General features: G+C 50.8%; 3 protein-coding genes across 3 annotated transcripts; 2 read left to right on the top strand and 1 right to left on the bottom strand.

Annotated features, from left to right (window-relative positions):
• Positions 1-1,118: 1,118 nt before the first annotated feature.
• On the top strand, positions 1,119-3,256 carry TGME49_268860 (enolase 1; the record flags this gene model as incomplete). The annotated part of the gene is made up of 2 exons (XM_002365538.2): positions 1,119-1,158; positions 1,653-3,256. 2 exons carry the CDS (start codon positions 1,119-1,121, stop codon positions 2,945-2,947), a joined length of 1,335 nt encoding a protein of 444 aa, XP_002365579.1. The 3' UTR covers positions 2,948-3,256.
• A 485-nt stretch (positions 3,257-3,741) lies between these two features.
• TGME49_268870 (tetratricopeptide repeat-containing protein) lies at positions 3,742-11,016 on the bottom strand (the record flags this gene model as incomplete). Its single annotated transcript, XM_002365539.1, has 10 exons — positions 3,742-4,351; positions 4,763-4,989; positions 5,540-5,647; positions 6,040-6,285; positions 6,745-7,042; positions 7,547-7,751; positions 8,090-8,310; positions 8,604-8,868; positions 9,309-9,968; positions 10,244-11,016. The coding sequence occupies 10 exons, from the start codon at positions 11,014-11,016 to the stop codon at positions 4,259-4,261; spliced, it is 3,096 nt and encodes a 1,031-aa protein (XP_002365580.1). The 3' UTR covers positions 3,742-4,258.
• A 1,226-nt stretch (positions 11,017-12,242) lies between these two features.
• On the top strand, positions 12,243-18,001 carry TGME49_268880 (hypothetical protein). The gene is made up of 7 exons (XM_018781522.1): positions 12,243-12,517; positions 12,951-13,004; positions 13,164-13,197; positions 14,325-14,743; positions 15,286-15,621; positions 16,347-16,847; positions 17,788-18,001. Exons 4-7 carry the CDS (start codon positions 14,413-14,415, stop codon positions 17,820-17,822), a joined length of 1,203 nt encoding a protein of 400 aa, XP_018636558.1. The 5' UTR covers positions 12,243-12,517; positions 12,951-13,004; positions 13,164-13,197; positions 14,325-14,412; the 3' UTR covers positions 17,823-18,001.
• The last annotated feature ends 380 nt before the right edge of the window (positions 18,002-18,381 follow it).

Genomic DNA, 18,381 nt, shown 5'->3' with positions numbered 1-18,381 from the left:
GCGTTCGCCCCACCTGAACGCAAGCGACTTACTTTAGGTATATGTTATTCTGAAGCGGAACAAGAAACCGGGCAACACTGGGTCCACACGGCAGTCATCGCCGACCGCACCACAGGGGGAATCTGGCCGCCTCTAGAGGGAACCATAATAGTCAGGAAGCCCCTCATTCACTGGTGAACCAAATGTGCTGCTGGTTTTTGTTTCGGTTTCCGAAGAAAGTTTGGACGTCTCTGACGGGAACTGATAGTCTGCGATCTGTCCAACACGGCGTAGAGGAATTTGCTTTCGAGATGCGGAGCTCCAGTAGGGTTATGCCGGTTTTTTGTGCAGGATCACGTTTGCCGTAGGAATGACACTCGTACCCAGCTCGGCAGTCAGCCTCCATGAAGTTATCCGTACTTTACCTCGAGTTGCGGGCCTCGCCCAACAGGACACACGGTAGTCCCTCCGTAGCGCGTTGCAACGCAAAGGGGGAGGCTTGAATCTCACTGCATGGACAGTCTGGCATGTGAGTTGCTCTGCGAGTTGTAGCCACTAGTCTTGCGGACGCCTTAAAAAAACAAACGCTTTTGCACACGAAACGACCACTGGGAGGGGCTGGCCATGCCACTCAGCCGCAGGTACCGGTAGACAAGCCGTAGAGACCAGTGGTTCGTCCAGCTACCGGTATCAACCGACGGCGGGTCCGTGTGTATCACATGTGAGATGTGACGAGCTTTGACGGTGTTTTAGTGCGTGTTGGACGTACGCTGAAGTGGTATGGTAACGAAACACGGGACCTTGTTAACTATGTCTTGGCAACATACTGTTTCCAGCTGCCCATTCCCTGAGAACACTCAGGTGCTCCATGTACAAGGTCTTTTTCCCAGTCATTGTACGTAGCTTCGCAGTCCGCAACAAGCTGCTGTGTGCCACGCTTTCTGTCGGATGGTTTGTTAGCACTGTGCGGTGCGCTTGGTAGTGACATATCAGAGCTTCCTGGAAAGAACATTCGAGAGCGAGGAAGGGCAAGTTTGTTGTAAGCCTCGAGTAGCTTAGCCCCCGATCATCTGCAGTGTCCTGATAATCAAGCTTTGGCTGGATAAACGACGAGTTCACTCATCTACGCGCCTGTCACGATGGTGGTTATCAAGGACATCGTTGCACGCGAGATTTTGGGTAGGGAGGTTAAGGGTGTGATATGTTGCTGGGTAAACTTTACCAACAGCGGCTAGGGTCATGACGTAGGCTGGATTTTGATTTTGTTCCGAGAGGCGTAACAGGGACTCCTCGTGGCTGACATGAGTACCTCTCTTCTAATGCCACCCGACGTGGATATTGATGTGGCAGTGTGCTCATGGGGTTCTGTAAACAAGGGCGTTAACACCTGGAGGGCAGGAGAAAAGAGACAGAGATTGTAACGGTGTTACTGTATTCTCAGTGTTAGGATGGACCTTGGGTCGCGAACTGAGTTGATTAAGCGTCGGTGGAGTGTGTTTGATCTGCAGCGCGGTCCACAGTCGACGATGAGTTGTCGAAGGACTGTAGCATTCTTCGTGCTAAACAGCCAACTGAGAGTTAGGCAGTGCCAACACTCGAGGCGAAGGCCTCAAAGATACTGCAGTAGGTATTTGGCAATGTTCTCACTCTGATCTTGTTTCTTATGTCAACAGATTCTCGCGGCAATCCCACAATTGAAGTTGATGTATCAACTGAAGGAGGTGTCTTCCGAGCTGCGGTTCCTAGTGGAGCGTCTACGGGTATTTATGAGGCTCTGGAGTTGCGCGATAAAGATCCGAAACGGTACTTGGGGAAAGGCGTGCTGAACGCTGTAGAGATTGTCCGACAGGAAATCAAGCCAGCATTGCTGGGCAAAGATCCGTGTGATCAGAAAGGTATTGATATGCTTATGGTGGAGCAGCTGGACGGAACAAAAAACGAGTGGGGCTATTCCAAGTCAAAGCTAGGTGCAAATGCCATTTTGGGCGTGTCGATAGCTTGCTGCCGAGCAGGAGCAGCATCAAAAGGCCTACCACTATACAAATACATCGCTACACTTGCAGGGAAAACGATCGATAAGATGGTTATGCCTGTACCGTTTTTCAATGTTATCAATGGAGGCGAACATGCAGGCAATGGCTTGGCTCTTCAAGAATTCCTGATCGCTCCCGTTGGTGCTCCGAACATCCGAGAGGCAATTCGTTATGGATCAGAAACGTACCACCACCTGAAAAATGTTATAAAGAACAAGTATGGCTTGGACGCGACGAATGTTGGCGATGAGGGCGGCTTTGCACCGAACGTAGCCACTGCTGAAGAGGCTCTGAATCTCCTTGTTGAAGCCATCAAAGCTGCGGGGTACGAGGGTAAGATCAAGATCGCATTTGACGCAGCTGCTTCAGAGTTCTACAAACAAGATGAAAAAAAGTATGACCTGGATTACAAATGTAAGACCAAGAATGCATCCAAACACCTGACTGGTGAGAAGCTGAAGGAGGTTTACGAGGGGTGGCTGAAAAAGTATCCCATCATATCGGTTGAAGACCCTTTCGACCAAGATGACTTCGCAAGTTTCTCAGCTTTTACTAAGGATGTGGGTGAGAAAACACAGGTTATAGGGGACGATATTCTGGTAACTAACATTCTTCGAATTGAGAAGGCACTCAAAGACAAAGCGTGCAATTGCCTGTTACTGAAGGTAAACCAGATCGGCTCTGTAACAGAGGCAATCGAAGCGTGCCTCCTTGCTCAAAAAAGTGGCTGGGGGGTTCAGGTTTCCCATAGATCCGGTGAAACAGAGGATTCATTTATTGCCGATCTTGTCGTGGGCCTTCGCTGTGGCCAGATCAAGAGTGGGTCTCCTTGCAGGTCCGAGCGACTATGTAAATACAACCAGCTTATGCGGATTGAGGAGTCCCTAGGAGCGGACTGCGTATACGCGGGAGAGAGCTTTCGACACCCAAAATGAAGAAATGACTCGCGAACGCCGAAATGGACTTTTCAGCAGAGTGTCAAAGCCGAACCGTACCATCTCAAGACGGACTACGGGTATTGATGAACGCGGATGTCTCTAGAAAAGCGAGAACCTGGATTAGTTCGGATGCCAGTTACATGTGACGGCAAGACAGATGTGGGCGGCATCGTTTCAGGAGTGCTTTTCCACAGTGTTTGTGTGGCAAACAGCAATGTGGTAGGTGGGTGTGCGTGAATATTTCCACAAACTCAATGCATATCCCACAAAACACTCCCAGGTCGCCAATGTCCACACTCCTGCCATAAACGTTACCAAGTAGGCGTTTTAACAGTGGGAATGGCGCTTGCCACTTTGGTCGGGGTCCGACCGCAACGCTGCTGGATTACTGGACTCGGTTAGGGCGCAGTCTCGGTACAGCATACAGCTCACGTGCGTACCAGTTTTCAGGGGCACTTACTCTACACTTAAATGGGGTTCCAAAAACGTTTGTTGACAAGGAGCAGTGCAAGATGCGTACGCAAATAATCACAACCGAGGTAGCAATTCCTGACACAGAATCGTCACTCCACGGACATGTTTCCAGCAAGAGCCTCAAGGGAACTCCAGGTGCTACGAATCCAATGACACGGCTTCTTTGTGCTTTGCGACTTTTTTCTAGTCTTCCAGAACAGTTGGACCTTGTTTCACATTTCATTCTTTGAGCAGTCAATTTCTGTTCTGACACGGCGGGGCAGCTTATATGACACTGGACGGTAGGTATGTCTTCCCCTCAGGGGACGGCTACTTGCTGAAAGACGGATCAGCTGAACGCTCCAGCCAAATTCCGCTTTGCTTACAAGAGCCAGCATGCTTGAACCTTAAAAGACGAAACAGCACAATCGAGGTCTAGAGCAAGACTGTTTCCCGCGGTGCACCTTGGGCGCCTTTGGCGACGAGATGAACCCATAGACGTATGGAGTGACAAGGTATTGGCTCGCCGATGGTGTTCAACGCGACGTGTCAGATATTGAACAGAGGGATCGGAAACAATCATTTTAAAAACTGTCGTAATAGAAACAGCGAGAAACTTCGTAGCTCGTCGATCCTTGTCCCTTCCGAAGACTAAAAAAGGGGAACACAAATGGCAACTAAGGTTTTTGACCCTCTCCCGTAAAAAGAAAGTGACCCACCGTGATCCCGTTTTGGCCCTCGTTCCACAGACCGAGGCAAAACAGAAACACGCCTCTTTTCATCATCAAAACGATTTTCAAAAGAAAAAAGTACCAAACTTGGCAGCCTTCTCTGGAACAGGAGACCGTGGGGAGTTTATGCCGCGCTCTCCAACTCACTCCTGACATGTTTTCCGACCTTTTCCGTGGCAATTTTCTTCACAGCGAAACGAACGGGGAAGCCACCCTTCTGAGGAGGTACAAAAAGAGAAATGGGACAAAGACAGGGGCAGACTACATGCGAGAGAACATCGGGCACGCGTTTCAATGTTAATTCTACGCCTCTGCGTAACCGTCAAAGGCATTTTCACATAACACATGTCCTGCGAAATACGGCTTCGCATCGAACCTTTGTATGCACCGATACACACATACACGTTTGTATCCGCAGTAATACTTGTGTCCCCTATGTAACCGCACAACCACTGCTACGCCTCTTTCCCGACATCGCCTTTATGGTGCTATGCATCCAACACTGCGTATACATATATATTTCTGGATATGCACCGATATTCAATACAAGATGCACAGCTTGCGGCTGATCTGGAAATGCGTCCACGCACGTGCGACTATACAGCCCAGACACAACTCACGGTCTTACCTGCAAGGAGGTGAGTATCGCGTCCATGGTGGCACAGTCCGAGAGAGCTGCGTTGACGGTAACGTCAACAAGAGGCTGGTCGTCTTCGGAGAAGTTGGATGCGTTCTTTTCATATAGGAAATGGTACAGATCCATCAGCCAAGCGTCGTGGCTGTTTTGATGACCGATACTCTGTATTGCATGGGAGGTCGACGAGCATCCGTCCGTGATTGTCCTCAACTGCCAAGCTGTAAGGTTCGCCAGAAAGCACTGGAATATTGAGTAAATGAGAAGGCGCATTGCTAATGTGAGGTCTCCCCCATTTACAATTCTCATCTACATTTGGCCGATAGACTAGGGGTTCAGATCCGCGCTACACTCTCTAAACTATGCAGCGGTCGTAAGGTACGCATGGGAAAGCACGAAGCCTGAAAGTGGAAGAAAGAAAAAGATGCATATTAGAAGAGAAATCGAAGAGAAAGACCCAGTAGATTCTTCAGTGAGAACTGCAAGCTTGTAAGGCGCTCTTCCCGAGGCCACGAAAACACAAAGGCCCTTCCCTTTTGAGCCTTTGTCGTCACGTTCCTCCTCTCGTTTATCGACGATCCACAGAGGTGGCGGCGGACACCAATCGCAAAGAATTCGGTTGTCTGTCTCATAACTGAGATCACATTGAGTATCCTAGATAGTGTCATTTGTCTGTTTACTCCATCTGACTTCCAGAGTTCTAAATCGCGGATCGCTAAGTAATAAGAATGGAAAAAAGCAATTCAACTGTACAGGGATATCTCTCCTTACCTGACATGCTCTTGGAAATCTCCAGAGTGCCGCGGATACAACAAATCGTGTACTTGAGGCTGTTGTCCCCCGCAGAATTCGTCAGCATGAATGTCGCTGGCACCTCCGCTGCACACGCCAATATCCGAACAGCGCCAAGAACCCTCAATCCTATATTCCAGCTTGGAGCCTCATACCCTGGAATGATGATGCCCGATGCTAAAGACATGTCTATCAGACATAACTGGATTGATTAAATCTGAAGCGCGACTATGTCCGTTGTAATCAATAGAGCTTCCACCAGAGTGTCTATAGTGCCCGTCAAGTCACTCACCCTTCCACGAAGATGCATACATGCATATGTATATATACATATATGTATATGAGTAAAACGCGATGTGACACCAGGGGGATCTCTTGTTTTTCCACCTGAAAAGCAGCTCATTCTTCCGTCTTTGCGTCCGCCTCGGCAGTTTCGCGACCTTTCTGCTCCTGTTCTTTTTTCTCGAGTTCAGTCTTACCATAGTCCGAGCAGTTCTTCCCAGTAAACTGGAGCCATCCCGTGAGACGCGGCGCGTCCCTCCGGAGTCTCGTCGCCTTCTTCTGAGGGTCCGCCTCGCGGTCGTCCTCTTCCGCCGTCCCTTCTCCATCGACGCGAGCAGGCAATTGCGAGTCGCCTCCGAAAAACGCGGCTACACCGACGAGTTGTTCTCCCGTGATGGTTCGGATCGCGGCGATGCAGCGCAGAAGCTCGAGGGCCAAGTGGTCTGAGAGCCAGCAAACGCAACGACGAGAGAGCAGAGGCCTCCCAGGCGGCATACTGCAACAGTCGCAGTGGCGTGCCCCCCTACGAAACCTGGGTTTCCGAGAAACGATACGCGAAGCATCGGACCCACTTTCACGCAAAACTGTGGCTACACGTCTGCTACCTTTTGACTCTTACGAGACATCTGCCGTCAACGTGGAGCCCTGCACGGTGTGTCTCACACTCCACACACGGACACGAATTCCAGGAAGCGGAAAGCACCCAGAGACTTTCGCACCTGGAACTCAGAGTGTCAGAACATGTGCATCGAAACATACACAGAGCTTCAGACTAATCCTCTCGTTTTTCCTTTAAGACCACTTGGAGATTTCAACACACACACACACAGAAACGCATACGTCTGCTTCGTACGTGCAGAGGTTCTCTCTTTTCTGTGTCTGGGATGATGCTCAAAACGTACCCTTGACGTCGTAGGGGAAGCACGGGGATCCGTCGCTTGCTTTGGTCGCGGCACTGATGAAGAGGTCTGTGGCGCAATGCACAGAGACGGTTGTCACAGCTCCCAAGTCCGCAACGATTTTGCGAGCTTCAAGAAAAGCTTCCTCCACGCGAGCGCTCTCCACAGCGTGCCAGACGAGACGAGAGGCGAAGGGCTTGTAGGCCTCAATCAACTTCCAGCCTGTCTCGACGCGCAAACCAAGCGGCGAGCGTGACAGGACGTGCTTCCCCGCCTCAAACATCTTGGGCAAGAACGACGGCTGCGCAACGAACAGACGAAACCCCAAAAGTATTACACGAAGCTGGGGGGTTACAGGCGAAACAGAACTGCCGACAGAGACCAACACAACCTAGCAAGTGAGACACGATGGGGATCGAAGCGAGGAATGAGTCTTCTGGACCATGGAAAAAAGACTGATAATCAACAAAGGTGATGCACAGATGGACAACATTTAGCTTTGTGCGGTTTTTGTCTACGTAATATTCGGCGGAGGTGAGCACTAAAGCAGAAGATCCGCTCGCGGCAATACTGTTCTTTCACACGAATATTGGGTACGTACATACTGCCGGACAGGTTGTGTATCCCGAAAACTGCGCAGAACACGAGACAGCGCTGGCGGCGCTACTAAACCCCCATCGAGAGTCTTTGTGCTTCAAACGGTAGTCCCAAAAAGTACAACAGAACTTGAATTCGAAGACTTGCACACTGGAAAAAGTATTCCAACTCGTAGCACACACATATACATGCTTCTGCTCTCGCGCACCATTAATTCGCCATGGACGTCGAGGACCACGGCCTGAATGTCATTGCGCTGGAGCAGATCCTTCAATCCTGAGGAACCCGAGTAAACGGCGACGTCATCTAGACCCAGGCACGAATTGAAGGCCTCTGCTTCAGATTGTTTGAAGCCATAGACCGCGACGATTCGGATGCGACGATCTCGCCGAAGAAGGTGCACCGCTTCGTACCTGTATAAGAAGAGAGAAACCGGAAGGAATGTGAACGAAGGAGAAACAGAAGAAAGCCACTGCTCGACCCAAGATGCCTTGCGGAAGACAGCTCTAATCCAAACCGCTCTGATTTTTCACGCTCACAGCCTTCCTCCGCATGTTCAATCTCCCCGAAACCTATGACTATCTGACATGTACAAATCCAATTATAAAATGCATGTATATAGTGTATGGATATACAGGCAATACCACGTGACGTAAGTCTGTGAGAAAACATTCAAACACACATATCTGTAGATACAGATATGTATATACTAATGTCAACATTTTGGAAATGCGTGTGTGAATTCGCTGACTTGGTCCAGTATCCAAGGCCGACGAGAGCGACGGTGACTGGATTTCGGCAGATTTTGAGAGTCACCAACATTTCCTTGGCTTGCGCGTAGTCTGGGTGAAGTGCGAGCGCCTTCTCGCAGCACTCGATGCCTTCTTCGATATTTCCAAGGACCTTGTGGCAAGACGCAAGATTGACGAACGTTGCGCTGTGTATGCCTTCGGGACAAGCCTCGATGCTTCCCTGCAGCAAGAAAGAGACACCGGAACAGTTGGCAACGAGGAACGACTTGTCTACGTCGAAGGTGGGGCAATTCACTTTCTCGGCAGGTCGCTGCATATCCAAAACTATGGATTCGGATTTTATTCGGTTTCAGCGAGGTCTCTCGAACTGTAATCTTGTCCAGCGGCCTTGCGTGGGGTAACAGAGAAGAGCAGCTCTCCCCTAGGCTCCGCAATTTGCGTAAAGCTCATGAGTTTTCCTCTCCTCTCTTTCCCTTCTTGTTGTCGGTTTTTCTGTTCGCAATTATTTCTCACCTTGAGGTACTTGATGGCTGCGTCGCAGCGACCCAGACGCATGCAGATGTGTGCACAGAGGTCAGCGACGTCTTCACCTTTCTTCAACTTGTACCAGTTCTTGTACACCTGGTCAATGTCGAAGAGAAGGTCCTGCTCGGTCCGCAAACTGATCAGTGGCTGCACGCACTGGCTTGTGAAGGCGGAGTGGAAGTTCAGCAAAACATCTGCGTCGTGGCCCGAGTACCGCAGCAGCGAAATCAGTTCCTTGATCTTGACGCCCGTGCTGAGAGACAAGTCAAAACCGGAAAGGACCGTTTTTCTGCTCGCCTCGTCACAAAGGAAAACAGATGTCAAGCAACCCTAATCCATGCACACACACACATTCACACAGACGCCTTTATCTCTCGACGTATACACACGTATACATGCATACATATATATATATATATATATATGTACCTTATGTACCTACATACGCAGATATATATACACCTGCATGTATACATGTAAATATGCATATGAGCACACAAAGCGATTTGCATCGAGATACGTACGCATGTGTACACACACTTGAAAGTATCACCGCATCTCTACGTGTGTCTGTGTGTGTGTGTGTGCGTGCGATGTGTTTTCCAGAAGACTCGCGCCTCCGCGCCAAACCACTGTGTCGGTCTTTTATAAGTCTGTTTCGAGTGACCTTCTCCGTTCCCGTCGTCCGCTCACTCTCCGGCGCTGGCGACGAGTTCCTGGCAAGCGCGTTGCCACTGAATGAGTCCGTCGGGGGCCATGTCTTCGAGGTCGTCGAGGAAGGCAGCTCGAGAGCGAGGCATGTCGCTCTGTTGTCCACAGAACCACAGGCCGGTGATCTGGAAGGTGTCTCTATACGGCGTCGCTTGGGAGAAGCCACCGAGCGCGTCGAAGTAGAGTCGCACCGCATGCAGATTGAGCATGAAGGAGATGGAGCCGTGAATCGCAATGTGGGGGTCGCGTTCGCCTGCGAATTCGTCGGCGGTCGGGTACCCCTTGTCACCAATCAGACAGAAGAGTCGGTTGCCGCTAAGGCGCAGCAGGTTCCGGAAGAGCGAGAAGGCCCCGACCGGCAACACGAATGACAGCGTCTTGTTCAGCTCGCGGTACTTTTCCAGCACCTGTCGGATCGTCGGGTCTTCGCACAGGTATCGAGACCTGCGCGAGCTTCGCAGCTTCTCGCCCTCGTGTGTCTCCACCGAAGCGGCGCAGGCCTCGTCTAAGTCGACGGGGAACCAATCCCAGCCCAGACTCATGCGGAGCATAATGTCTGCCGCAGTGGGGTCTGGCTCAACTTGCGGCGAGTAGACAGACACTGCCGCGCGGTGGAACTCGACCTCCTTGCCGGGAGTCACTCTGAAGAGAGAAAGGGGTCTTGGGAACCCAGCAATGCAAATTCTGAGGTAGCAGAACACAGCTGTGTTCTACACGGCGAATAGCGAAAAAGCACTCGACAAACGCACACGCGCAGCTACAGTGAGACAGCTGAACTCTTTCCAGCATGCAATACATTCATTCACAGGTTTGTCTATATTTTAATGTATGTTTCTCTGTAGAGAGAGACAAACACGCGTTAGAGATCCCCTGTTCTGGCCAGACAACGCGTCCTGAAGTGAAGAAAAACAACTCACCTCCACCCATCGGTGAGGAGAGAGTCAAAGACGTAGTTCGCGACTGCGACGATTGGAGTGCCAATGGGGACAGTGCGTTTGCTGCAGGTGAGATGGATCCGGGCTTCCTTGTCATTTCCGTCAAAGACAGCAAAGTCCAGCCAGCCTTGCTGAATAAACTCCTGGAAGGCAGGATGTTTGGAGCAGAACGCGACGTTTGCTTCTGCCACATCCGAGAAGACGTAGAGAAAAGGTTTTTCCGGGAGCCCCAGGTCGCGAAAGAGGTGTTGATATCTCAAGAGCGCACGCAGCAGCAGGTAGGTGAATCGGCCGTGGCCGCCGCCGATCTCGACGATGACAACGCGAGTCGCCAGCGAATCTTCTGCTGCCGCTTGAGACCCGGCCCTCTCGCCCTGGACGCTGGACGCCTTCTTCTGCATCGCAAAGAGATCCTGGAGGAAGTTGAAGATCACGCGAGCGTACGAGCGACAGAGTCGTGAGTTGCTCGTCACGAAGCTCGGGACGTAGTCCTGTGCCCAGGCCGTGATCGCCATTTGTTTGTAGTAATTTTCCAGCATGTCCCACAAAACCGACTCGCAAAGCAGCACGCGCCTTTCTACGCAAAACTTCTCGTCCGGATTCTGCTCCACCGGAGCCTCGCCGCCAACTGTCGCGATTCCGGAGCCTTCGAAAGAAGAGGCGGAGGACGACGGGGAGGAAGTTGAAGGGGATGCTGCAGGTTGTTCAGATCCCTCCTTGCCGGAGGCTTTCCCTAGCTCTGTGTCGGCCTTCATCGTGAATGTGTGGATCGGGATAATGTTGTTTCCAAGTGACAAGAACAATCTGGGGTGAATGTCGGTCTCCGATCTCTGGAGAAACAGGAAAGCCGTTTGGTGACAAGAGCAGCAAGTCCTTGCCTTCAAAAAAGTGGGGAAAAAGACTCAAACTGTGAGGATTCTTGAGGGACTCGCGTCAGCAGAGCTCGAAGCGGCGTGGGGGCAGGACGACCGTGGGAGAAAGGTGTACAGTAGACCAGGGAGAAAGAGAAGACGGGGTAGAAAAAACACAAGGGGAGCAAGTGAGCCAGGAGCCTTTAAAAAAGATATTGTGAGGATCGCATACGCTACACATCCGGGCAGGCCGCCAAGTGGAGGATTATCAGACACGTGACTCGGTAAAACAAACCGAATTTCAGCTTCGGCTGGCCAACACGAAATTGACGACGGACACTTTGACCTAAAAGAAAAACACATTTACGATTCGCTGAAAAGCGTTTTCCTCGGGATTCCTCTGCACCTCGATTCGCTGTTTTCTAGTCGCGTGCCGTGAGCGACCGTGCCAAACAGACTGGTGTGGTTTTGAGGGAAAAACCCAATGAACATTCCCGACGTAAGTCGCGCTCAGACGCGTTTCTTTTAGGAATGTGCACGAACAGAGACACAGAATGCCGCGTTTCTGCAAGAAAAAACCTAAAACACGGCAGTCGAGACGCCAGGAGAAACAATGCGATGGAGGGCGGCGGTCCAAACAAAAGGTGGAATCCGGCCTTTTCCGGCTTCTTCCCGTCTTCACGACTCAAACCCGAACTCTCAGCATGAAAAACTTTCCTCAGTCGCTTACGAGACACGGAGCGGGGGCTGTGAACTAAGACACAGTCAGGCGGGGCTCCGGCAAAAGACGAGGCAGAAATTCTTTTAGGTCTACAGTTAGACTGGTAGCAACGGAGTAGCTGAGTGCCGGAGAAGAGGAAAACGTTCGCTGCAAGAGAACTGCTGAAAAGACCAAAATCGAGGGACTTTGTGCGCGCTGTTGCTTGAGACCGGAAAGTCCGGCGCTTTCAACCATACGGGGTTCCTTCCCCTTTCCGATATCTTGTCAGACAAAGTATGTGAAGCGCTGGGTGCCGTTCCAAACTAAAGAAGGCCAATACTATCGGCGGAAGAAGAGGGACCAGCGACGACGCGAGCAGCCGCGACAAGAAGACGCGTGTCTTGCCCAGAGACGGCGAGAGCCTTTGGACGCATTTCTTTCGGCAGAAACAGCGGCGGAGGACCGCAGAAAAGCGATTGGAGCGAAAGTCCGAAAAAAAGCATCAGCTGTCTGCTGAAAGATGGGTTTCGTCATCCCACACGGACCCAGAGGAACTCTGTGCACTGGTAACTTCGGGGGTAACTGTGACTCCAGCTGGGGGCGAGAAGAAGGCGGGAGAAGAGCGCTAGTCGAGGTAGCCCGAACTGGAACTTACGAAGACAAAACGTGAGTGGAAGGGAGAAGAGCGGCCACACAACTTCAGAGGTGAGAGCTCTACGCCATTAAAGTCGCAGGGCAGAGAGAAAAGAGAGGAAACAAACGGTCTCAGTGCTCGGTCAGTCTCTGAATGCGCTCGGACAACTCTCGAGAGATCTTTGAAAAAGAACACCCAGGGCGCGCGCGCTCTGGCGAGCGTGCACGTCCGCGAACGCGAGAGTCTTTCTTCTAAAGAAGCGGGGAAGGCTTCTATGTCTGTGATTCGCGGAGTTTTTCATGTTTCAAGAAACTGTTAAACGACGGAGAAAAAACCAATGAGTAGGGTCTTGAGTCATGCCCACTTCTCGCTTTCTAAACAGCTATCTTCATTTTTTACCTCTCATTCTGCAGCCGGTCTTGCGAGGTCTTCCGTGCTAGGTCCGCGCCCGCGCGCTCAGCTCCAGAGGAGCTAGACATTCGGAATCTTTGGGTACCTTTGCAGATTTATTTCTTCAAACGAGGAGAAACACCCTTGTTTCCGCGACTGAGTTCTCGGGTAAGGCCAGTTGTGGTGCTGAAGGAGACCCCAGATATCGGGCATCAGTTTTCTGCAGACTCGAATAGCCGCGTTGTGGCCGCGGCTGCAGTACGCACGGCACTGCGGTCGTTTGGAAAAGGCACCCGTTTAACCTTTCCTTGTATTTTTTTAAAACAGGATTTGAATACAAATACTCTGGAGCGTTTCTCAGGCAAGGGTAAAGGCCCGCCCTTAATCAAATTTTTCCAGTCTTGTCCGGGCCGTGTCTGCGCTCCCGGGGGACTCAACGCGCGCTGAGAGACATCTGGAAAACCCCCAGCCCAACAGCCCGTCCCCGTGCCTTTCTTGATGTATGTTGACGGCTTGTAGAGAGTTGTGTGATTGCATTCTATGAGTGTATTTATGACTTTGATAAAGAGTCAGAGAAGTGTCGACGTGCTCGGTTGCGTCCACTACCCTGGCGTGGAACTCCAACGGTTCTTTTGTAGACAGCTATCCCTCGAGGTCGACATCCCGGTTCCGTTTTCTTTTGCAGCCAGGAAGTCTTGTTCGGAATGTGGAAATGCAGATACGTCCAAAAGGAGCCACATGACGGCATCTGCACTTCGTTCTTTCAACTATATCCAGCCTCGAATGCAGGATGCGTGCTGCGGGGCCTTGAAATTCGAGTTTGTCATCGAGCCTGGGAAGGATTGAATTTTTCGTTTTTCATCGCTAAAACGCGGCCTCCTCTCTCTGCAGTACACGTTCTTCCATGGGAAGCTCCATGTGAATGTAGCGAATGCCTTATAGATACCCATGATACGGTTATGTGACGGATCTTGTCCACCGGTCGGTCTTTCCCGCGAACGCGGTGAAAATGTCGTGATAAAACAAGTGTCGCGCAATGTTAAAAGCCGCGTTTAGTGAAAGAGTAAAACAGCCTCTACGTTGTGCATTAGAAACTCGTCGGTATGAACTCTACTATTTTTAGGTGCGAGTCTGCTTGTGTTCATGCTCAAGTTATTATAGCTGTAGGCCTTTTATGTAAACACGCAGATGAAACCTACCTCACATCGTGTGTCGGCCGCGTTTCCCGGATAGTTCACTTTCCCGACAATCACGATCTACCGGAATGACTGCCGCCCGTCCTGTTCCTGAAATAAAGAAACTGTGGCTCTCTTTTCCTAATTCCTTTCCTGCACTGTTGGGTATGCGCCGGTGTACGCCACCGGTCAATGTTCGTTTGTTAGGACCCCAGACATGCAATTCACGCTCCTCCATCTTGTCCACGAGATGTGTGTTTGCGAAATACACTCTGTACTCGTCCTCTTCAGCTTGCGTTTCCTTGCTTTTCAGCTGCTCAAGACCAAGGAGGCGTCGCTCGCACGACCCTGTCTAGCCGGGTCCTTCCGTTTCCCCTTTTTGACAAAGGCCAGCGGACAAGATGTGGTGCCTTCGCTTCTCTCTAGTTTTTCTCTCGGCCACTTGTCTCGCCTTCTCAACGCGCAGCCCCGTGCTCGCAGCGCATACATCCGCAAGTCACGTCGCCGATGACACAGACGCAGACGTGACGCTGAAACTCGTCAAGAAGATCGACGAGCCCGCATACACGCCACCTCGTCCACAGGCAACCGAGCAGTCACAGCCATCAGAACCATCTCAACCAGCACCCCAACCGCATCCAAGCGACCCTGTGCCTGTACCGCGCCCTTCCTTGACGTCGGCTGAAGTGGTGGCCTCTTCGTCCTTCGATTTCAGGTGGTTTACGTACACAGGTAATTGTTCACGATGGGATTTGGGCGAAAAAAATCCAATCAAACGATGTGCGGAGGCCTCTTCATACAAATGATGTAGACTAGAAGGTGTGCCGGCTTTTTCGGCCTACTTTCAAGGGGTCATCCAACACACGAAAAGAAGACCTTTTTAGCCACAGAAAGCATTCACGCTGAGGTCGCACGTCAAAATTCACGCGCGCGCGCCTCTCAGTAAACAAGAAAAAGAAGCATGTTGTTTTCAGGACACGTGAGAAATGCTCCACGATGTTTTTAGACAATGAAACGTATCCCAACATAGCCACGCGAAGCAAACCGCGGTATGCGTACTCACCGCGTTCCTTCAACGAGCCTCTTTTGTAACGTTGTCTACCAGCCACCAAATGCATGCACTGTTCCCCGTGCCTCTTCACGGAATCATCCAAGGATAAATGCCTCTTAAAACTAGTTTACGGAAACTGTGTTCGTTGCTCCCTCTAGCTGCGAAAGAGCTTCCCATATCTGGAAGTTAGAGGCTGAGTCTTTCTGGGCGGATGTGTTTCCAGTCTGCAAGAAGCCGTACGTGCGACTGCACAGAACCACAACAGACGTGCGACTGCATGTGCTCAAAGTGTTGAACAAGGGTCTTGAAGTTCTCGGCAGACGCCCCGCACAAGGTGGAGATGACGCTACACTGATCTACATGTGTACCCTGGCTGTCGGCTTCACCGACGCCTATCGCGCTATGCGGCAGGCGTCTCGGGGCGCGACGGATGCTGCCGACGAGACCGGCGTCTCCATTCCGCTTGGTCAGTGGTTTGCGAATACTCTCAAGTCGGAGGGGGACACGGGAAAGAAAACAAAGAGGACCAAGGCGTTCTACAACAAATGCTCGTTCATCGGTAAGCGACGGACGTGGTCGCAGAACGCGGGAGAGGGAAGCCGGCCCTCGAACTTGCGAGAACGGGATGGAATGCTCTTCGTAGAGCTTCGCTGAAAACGGCGCCCGAGTCGGCATTCAAATTGGACACAAAGATACTAACATACACGGCTTGGAGATTCACTGATGAGTCACCTGAAGCGCAAGGCTAAACGTCGTCCTGCATACATATGCGTTCAGAAACGTTATATATTTCAGTCGACTCTCTCACTTCTTCAGTAACGGTGGTCGATTCAGATATGTGCTTGCTTGCATTCATGTGAATGTGGCACGTGGTCCGCCTTCGTCTACCTATACATATATCTACATGTATATATATATATATATATAAGCATTATACATATCCTTCAGCTGCAGTGAGTCAGCCGCTTTTAACGCCGGTATATCGGCACCTGGACTTGGTTTTTCTGGAGCACTTAGCACTCAAACACTTCAGTGCTGCATACTATTTGAGCTTTGATTGGTTCGGGTCCACTCGAATCACGAATCGTGTCTCTTCGAGAAAAGTCCGTCTACAACACTTTTCCCTGCCTCAATCGTCTGCGTCCTTTGTTCCCATCACCTGCTTGTGGTTCCGCGTTTTTCTGTCCCTGAAAGGTTCCTACTCTTCTCATACTTTCTGTTTTCGTTCCCTTCCGCTTTTCACTTGCTTATTTCTTTTTTTTGCATGGCCGGAATGCGTTGCAGCGGATCGTGTGAACTCGATCCTGACGACGGCGGACTACCGGATGCCGGCGAGTGCAACGGTGTCTCCTCCGACTGCGTTGGCGTCGCATATGAATGGATCTTTCGACGAATTTACAGACAATTCCGACAAGCAAGTCGCGCACATCGTTGGGCACTGCCTGCGGGAGAAAGAGGCATTCAAGGGCAAATCGTGGACGGTGATTCACCATACTCTGATCCAAGTTTGGACGACTCTTCACTACATGGCCGGTTGCGCGATGCGCATGCTGCCTCTGCCTGAACGCGAGAAAGTCGCACTCCTTGTGGCGCAGCAGACGATGCTGAACCACGAACAGACGCCGACGTTCTACAGCTTTTTGACGAAGTTCCAGGATTTCGCTGCCACTGGGAAAAAGTCCGGCTATTTTCCTTCCGCTAAAGATATGCAGAGAAGCGTCACATGCGGGCCGGCCTCACCCTCTTCCGAAGAGTGGTCACCGACAGAACCTTCGATCGCCACGGGTAGGCTGTGCGACATAAAAAGCAAATTGATGTGGATGTGCAGGTTCTATTCCACATTGCTTATGTTCGAGGCGTCCTGTGTGGATGACCGTGAGCAAACGTTTCAACAGGGAGAGAAACGGCTTCTCAAATACTAGCATGGTTAGTACCATCGTCCTGGGGAAGAATTACGTCCATCTGAGCATGTGAGTCGATACTCGGTCACATACGTTAGACACTCTGCATCTCTCTGCAGCCGTACTTGGAATACCACACTTTGTCAATGTGGATCCGCCACCCCCAGACGAGCTTCTTTATTCATGCCCGGCTTCTGGACTTCTGGATTCGAATAAGGGAAAACATTGAGTCTGCGCTGCTGATAAAGTATAGGAAAACCTGCAGAGATCCACACACATTCGGTTTCACACAAATACATCTACAGAGACGGACAGATTAATCCATCCGAAAGGCATTTTGTGTGTCGGTTTCTGCATGAGCGCATCTGTAGTGGTCTTGTCTTTGTGCGTTGGTTCTGGCCGCAGCGAGCAGTAGAACAGCGGAGGAAGATGTGCCTACATGCACATACATGGCTCGATGTGAAGGTGCTTATTTAAGTATTGATACCCATGCGTCTAATACACATGACTTAGGTTCTGAGTCCTTCTACGTGGCAGCAGAAAAACAAAGAACTTTTGCGGAGGCTTTCTGGAAATTTCGACAAAACGCGTTGCCCCTAGAGATTGCGTTCCGAGGCTGCTGCGACCACAGTCAAACCGACAGAAAAAAACTGGCGGTAAAAAGAAAAGGTGCCGAAGTCGCGATTGCCCCTATTAGTTGGATCTCTGTATCTGTCGAAGTGGATGTATGCACTGCTACACATGTATACTCAAATATGTGCGAGGCGTGCAGGTGAGAGTGAACACGCGGCGTTTTGTCTCTTTTTGACTGCGTTTCGCTTCAGCCTTCCTGTTGGACTTCAGCGCCATCCTCCAGTAGAGCCGGTTCGAGAGCATCTGAGCACAGGACTCACAAGAGCGTTAGGCGATGCCAGTTGTGTGCTCATGTCACTTGATTTCGGCTATAATCTCTTTTTTGTCAAACTTTCTGCTCAAATCAGCAAGATCCACATCCATATGTGTCCAGTTGAATGCATCTCGCATCATCAGTGTATGCATTCTGAGTCTCATGTATGTATGTGTATGATTTGGGTACAAACTAATCTAGATGTTTTTTTTACACCCTTGCTTTAGCTCTATGATGCACTTTTACAACTCCTCGTGTAAAATACAGGCGTGCGCCGGTCAACCACCGCCATCCTTTTTGAATGGAAAAAGGTTTGTATGACGGGGAAAGCGAAAGGCGACACGTTATGTGACTCGGTTGCGACTGTCAGTGGATTCCTGAGAAACAGCGTCGCTGTTTCAAGTGCTATGAAACACTCACAACGCCTCTTTTTTCTGTTTTCAAGGAACTGTATGGCTTCTGCGTTGCCAAGTTTGGCGAGAAGCCGAATAGCTGTCACACACACCCCCATCGCATCCTTTTTCCGCTGAGC

The sequence above is a fragment of the Toxoplasma gondii genome, chromosome VIII, assembly GCF_000006565.2.
Source record: "Toxoplasma gondii ME49 chromosome VIII, whole genome shotgun sequence".
In the NCBI taxonomy this organism is placed as follows: Eukaryota; Apicomplexa; class Conoidasida; order Eucoccidiorida; family Sarcocystidae; genus Toxoplasma; species Toxoplasma gondii.
The sequence above is the reverse complement of the archived record's forward strand: the minus strand, read 5'-3'. Positions and strand labels throughout refer to the sequence as shown.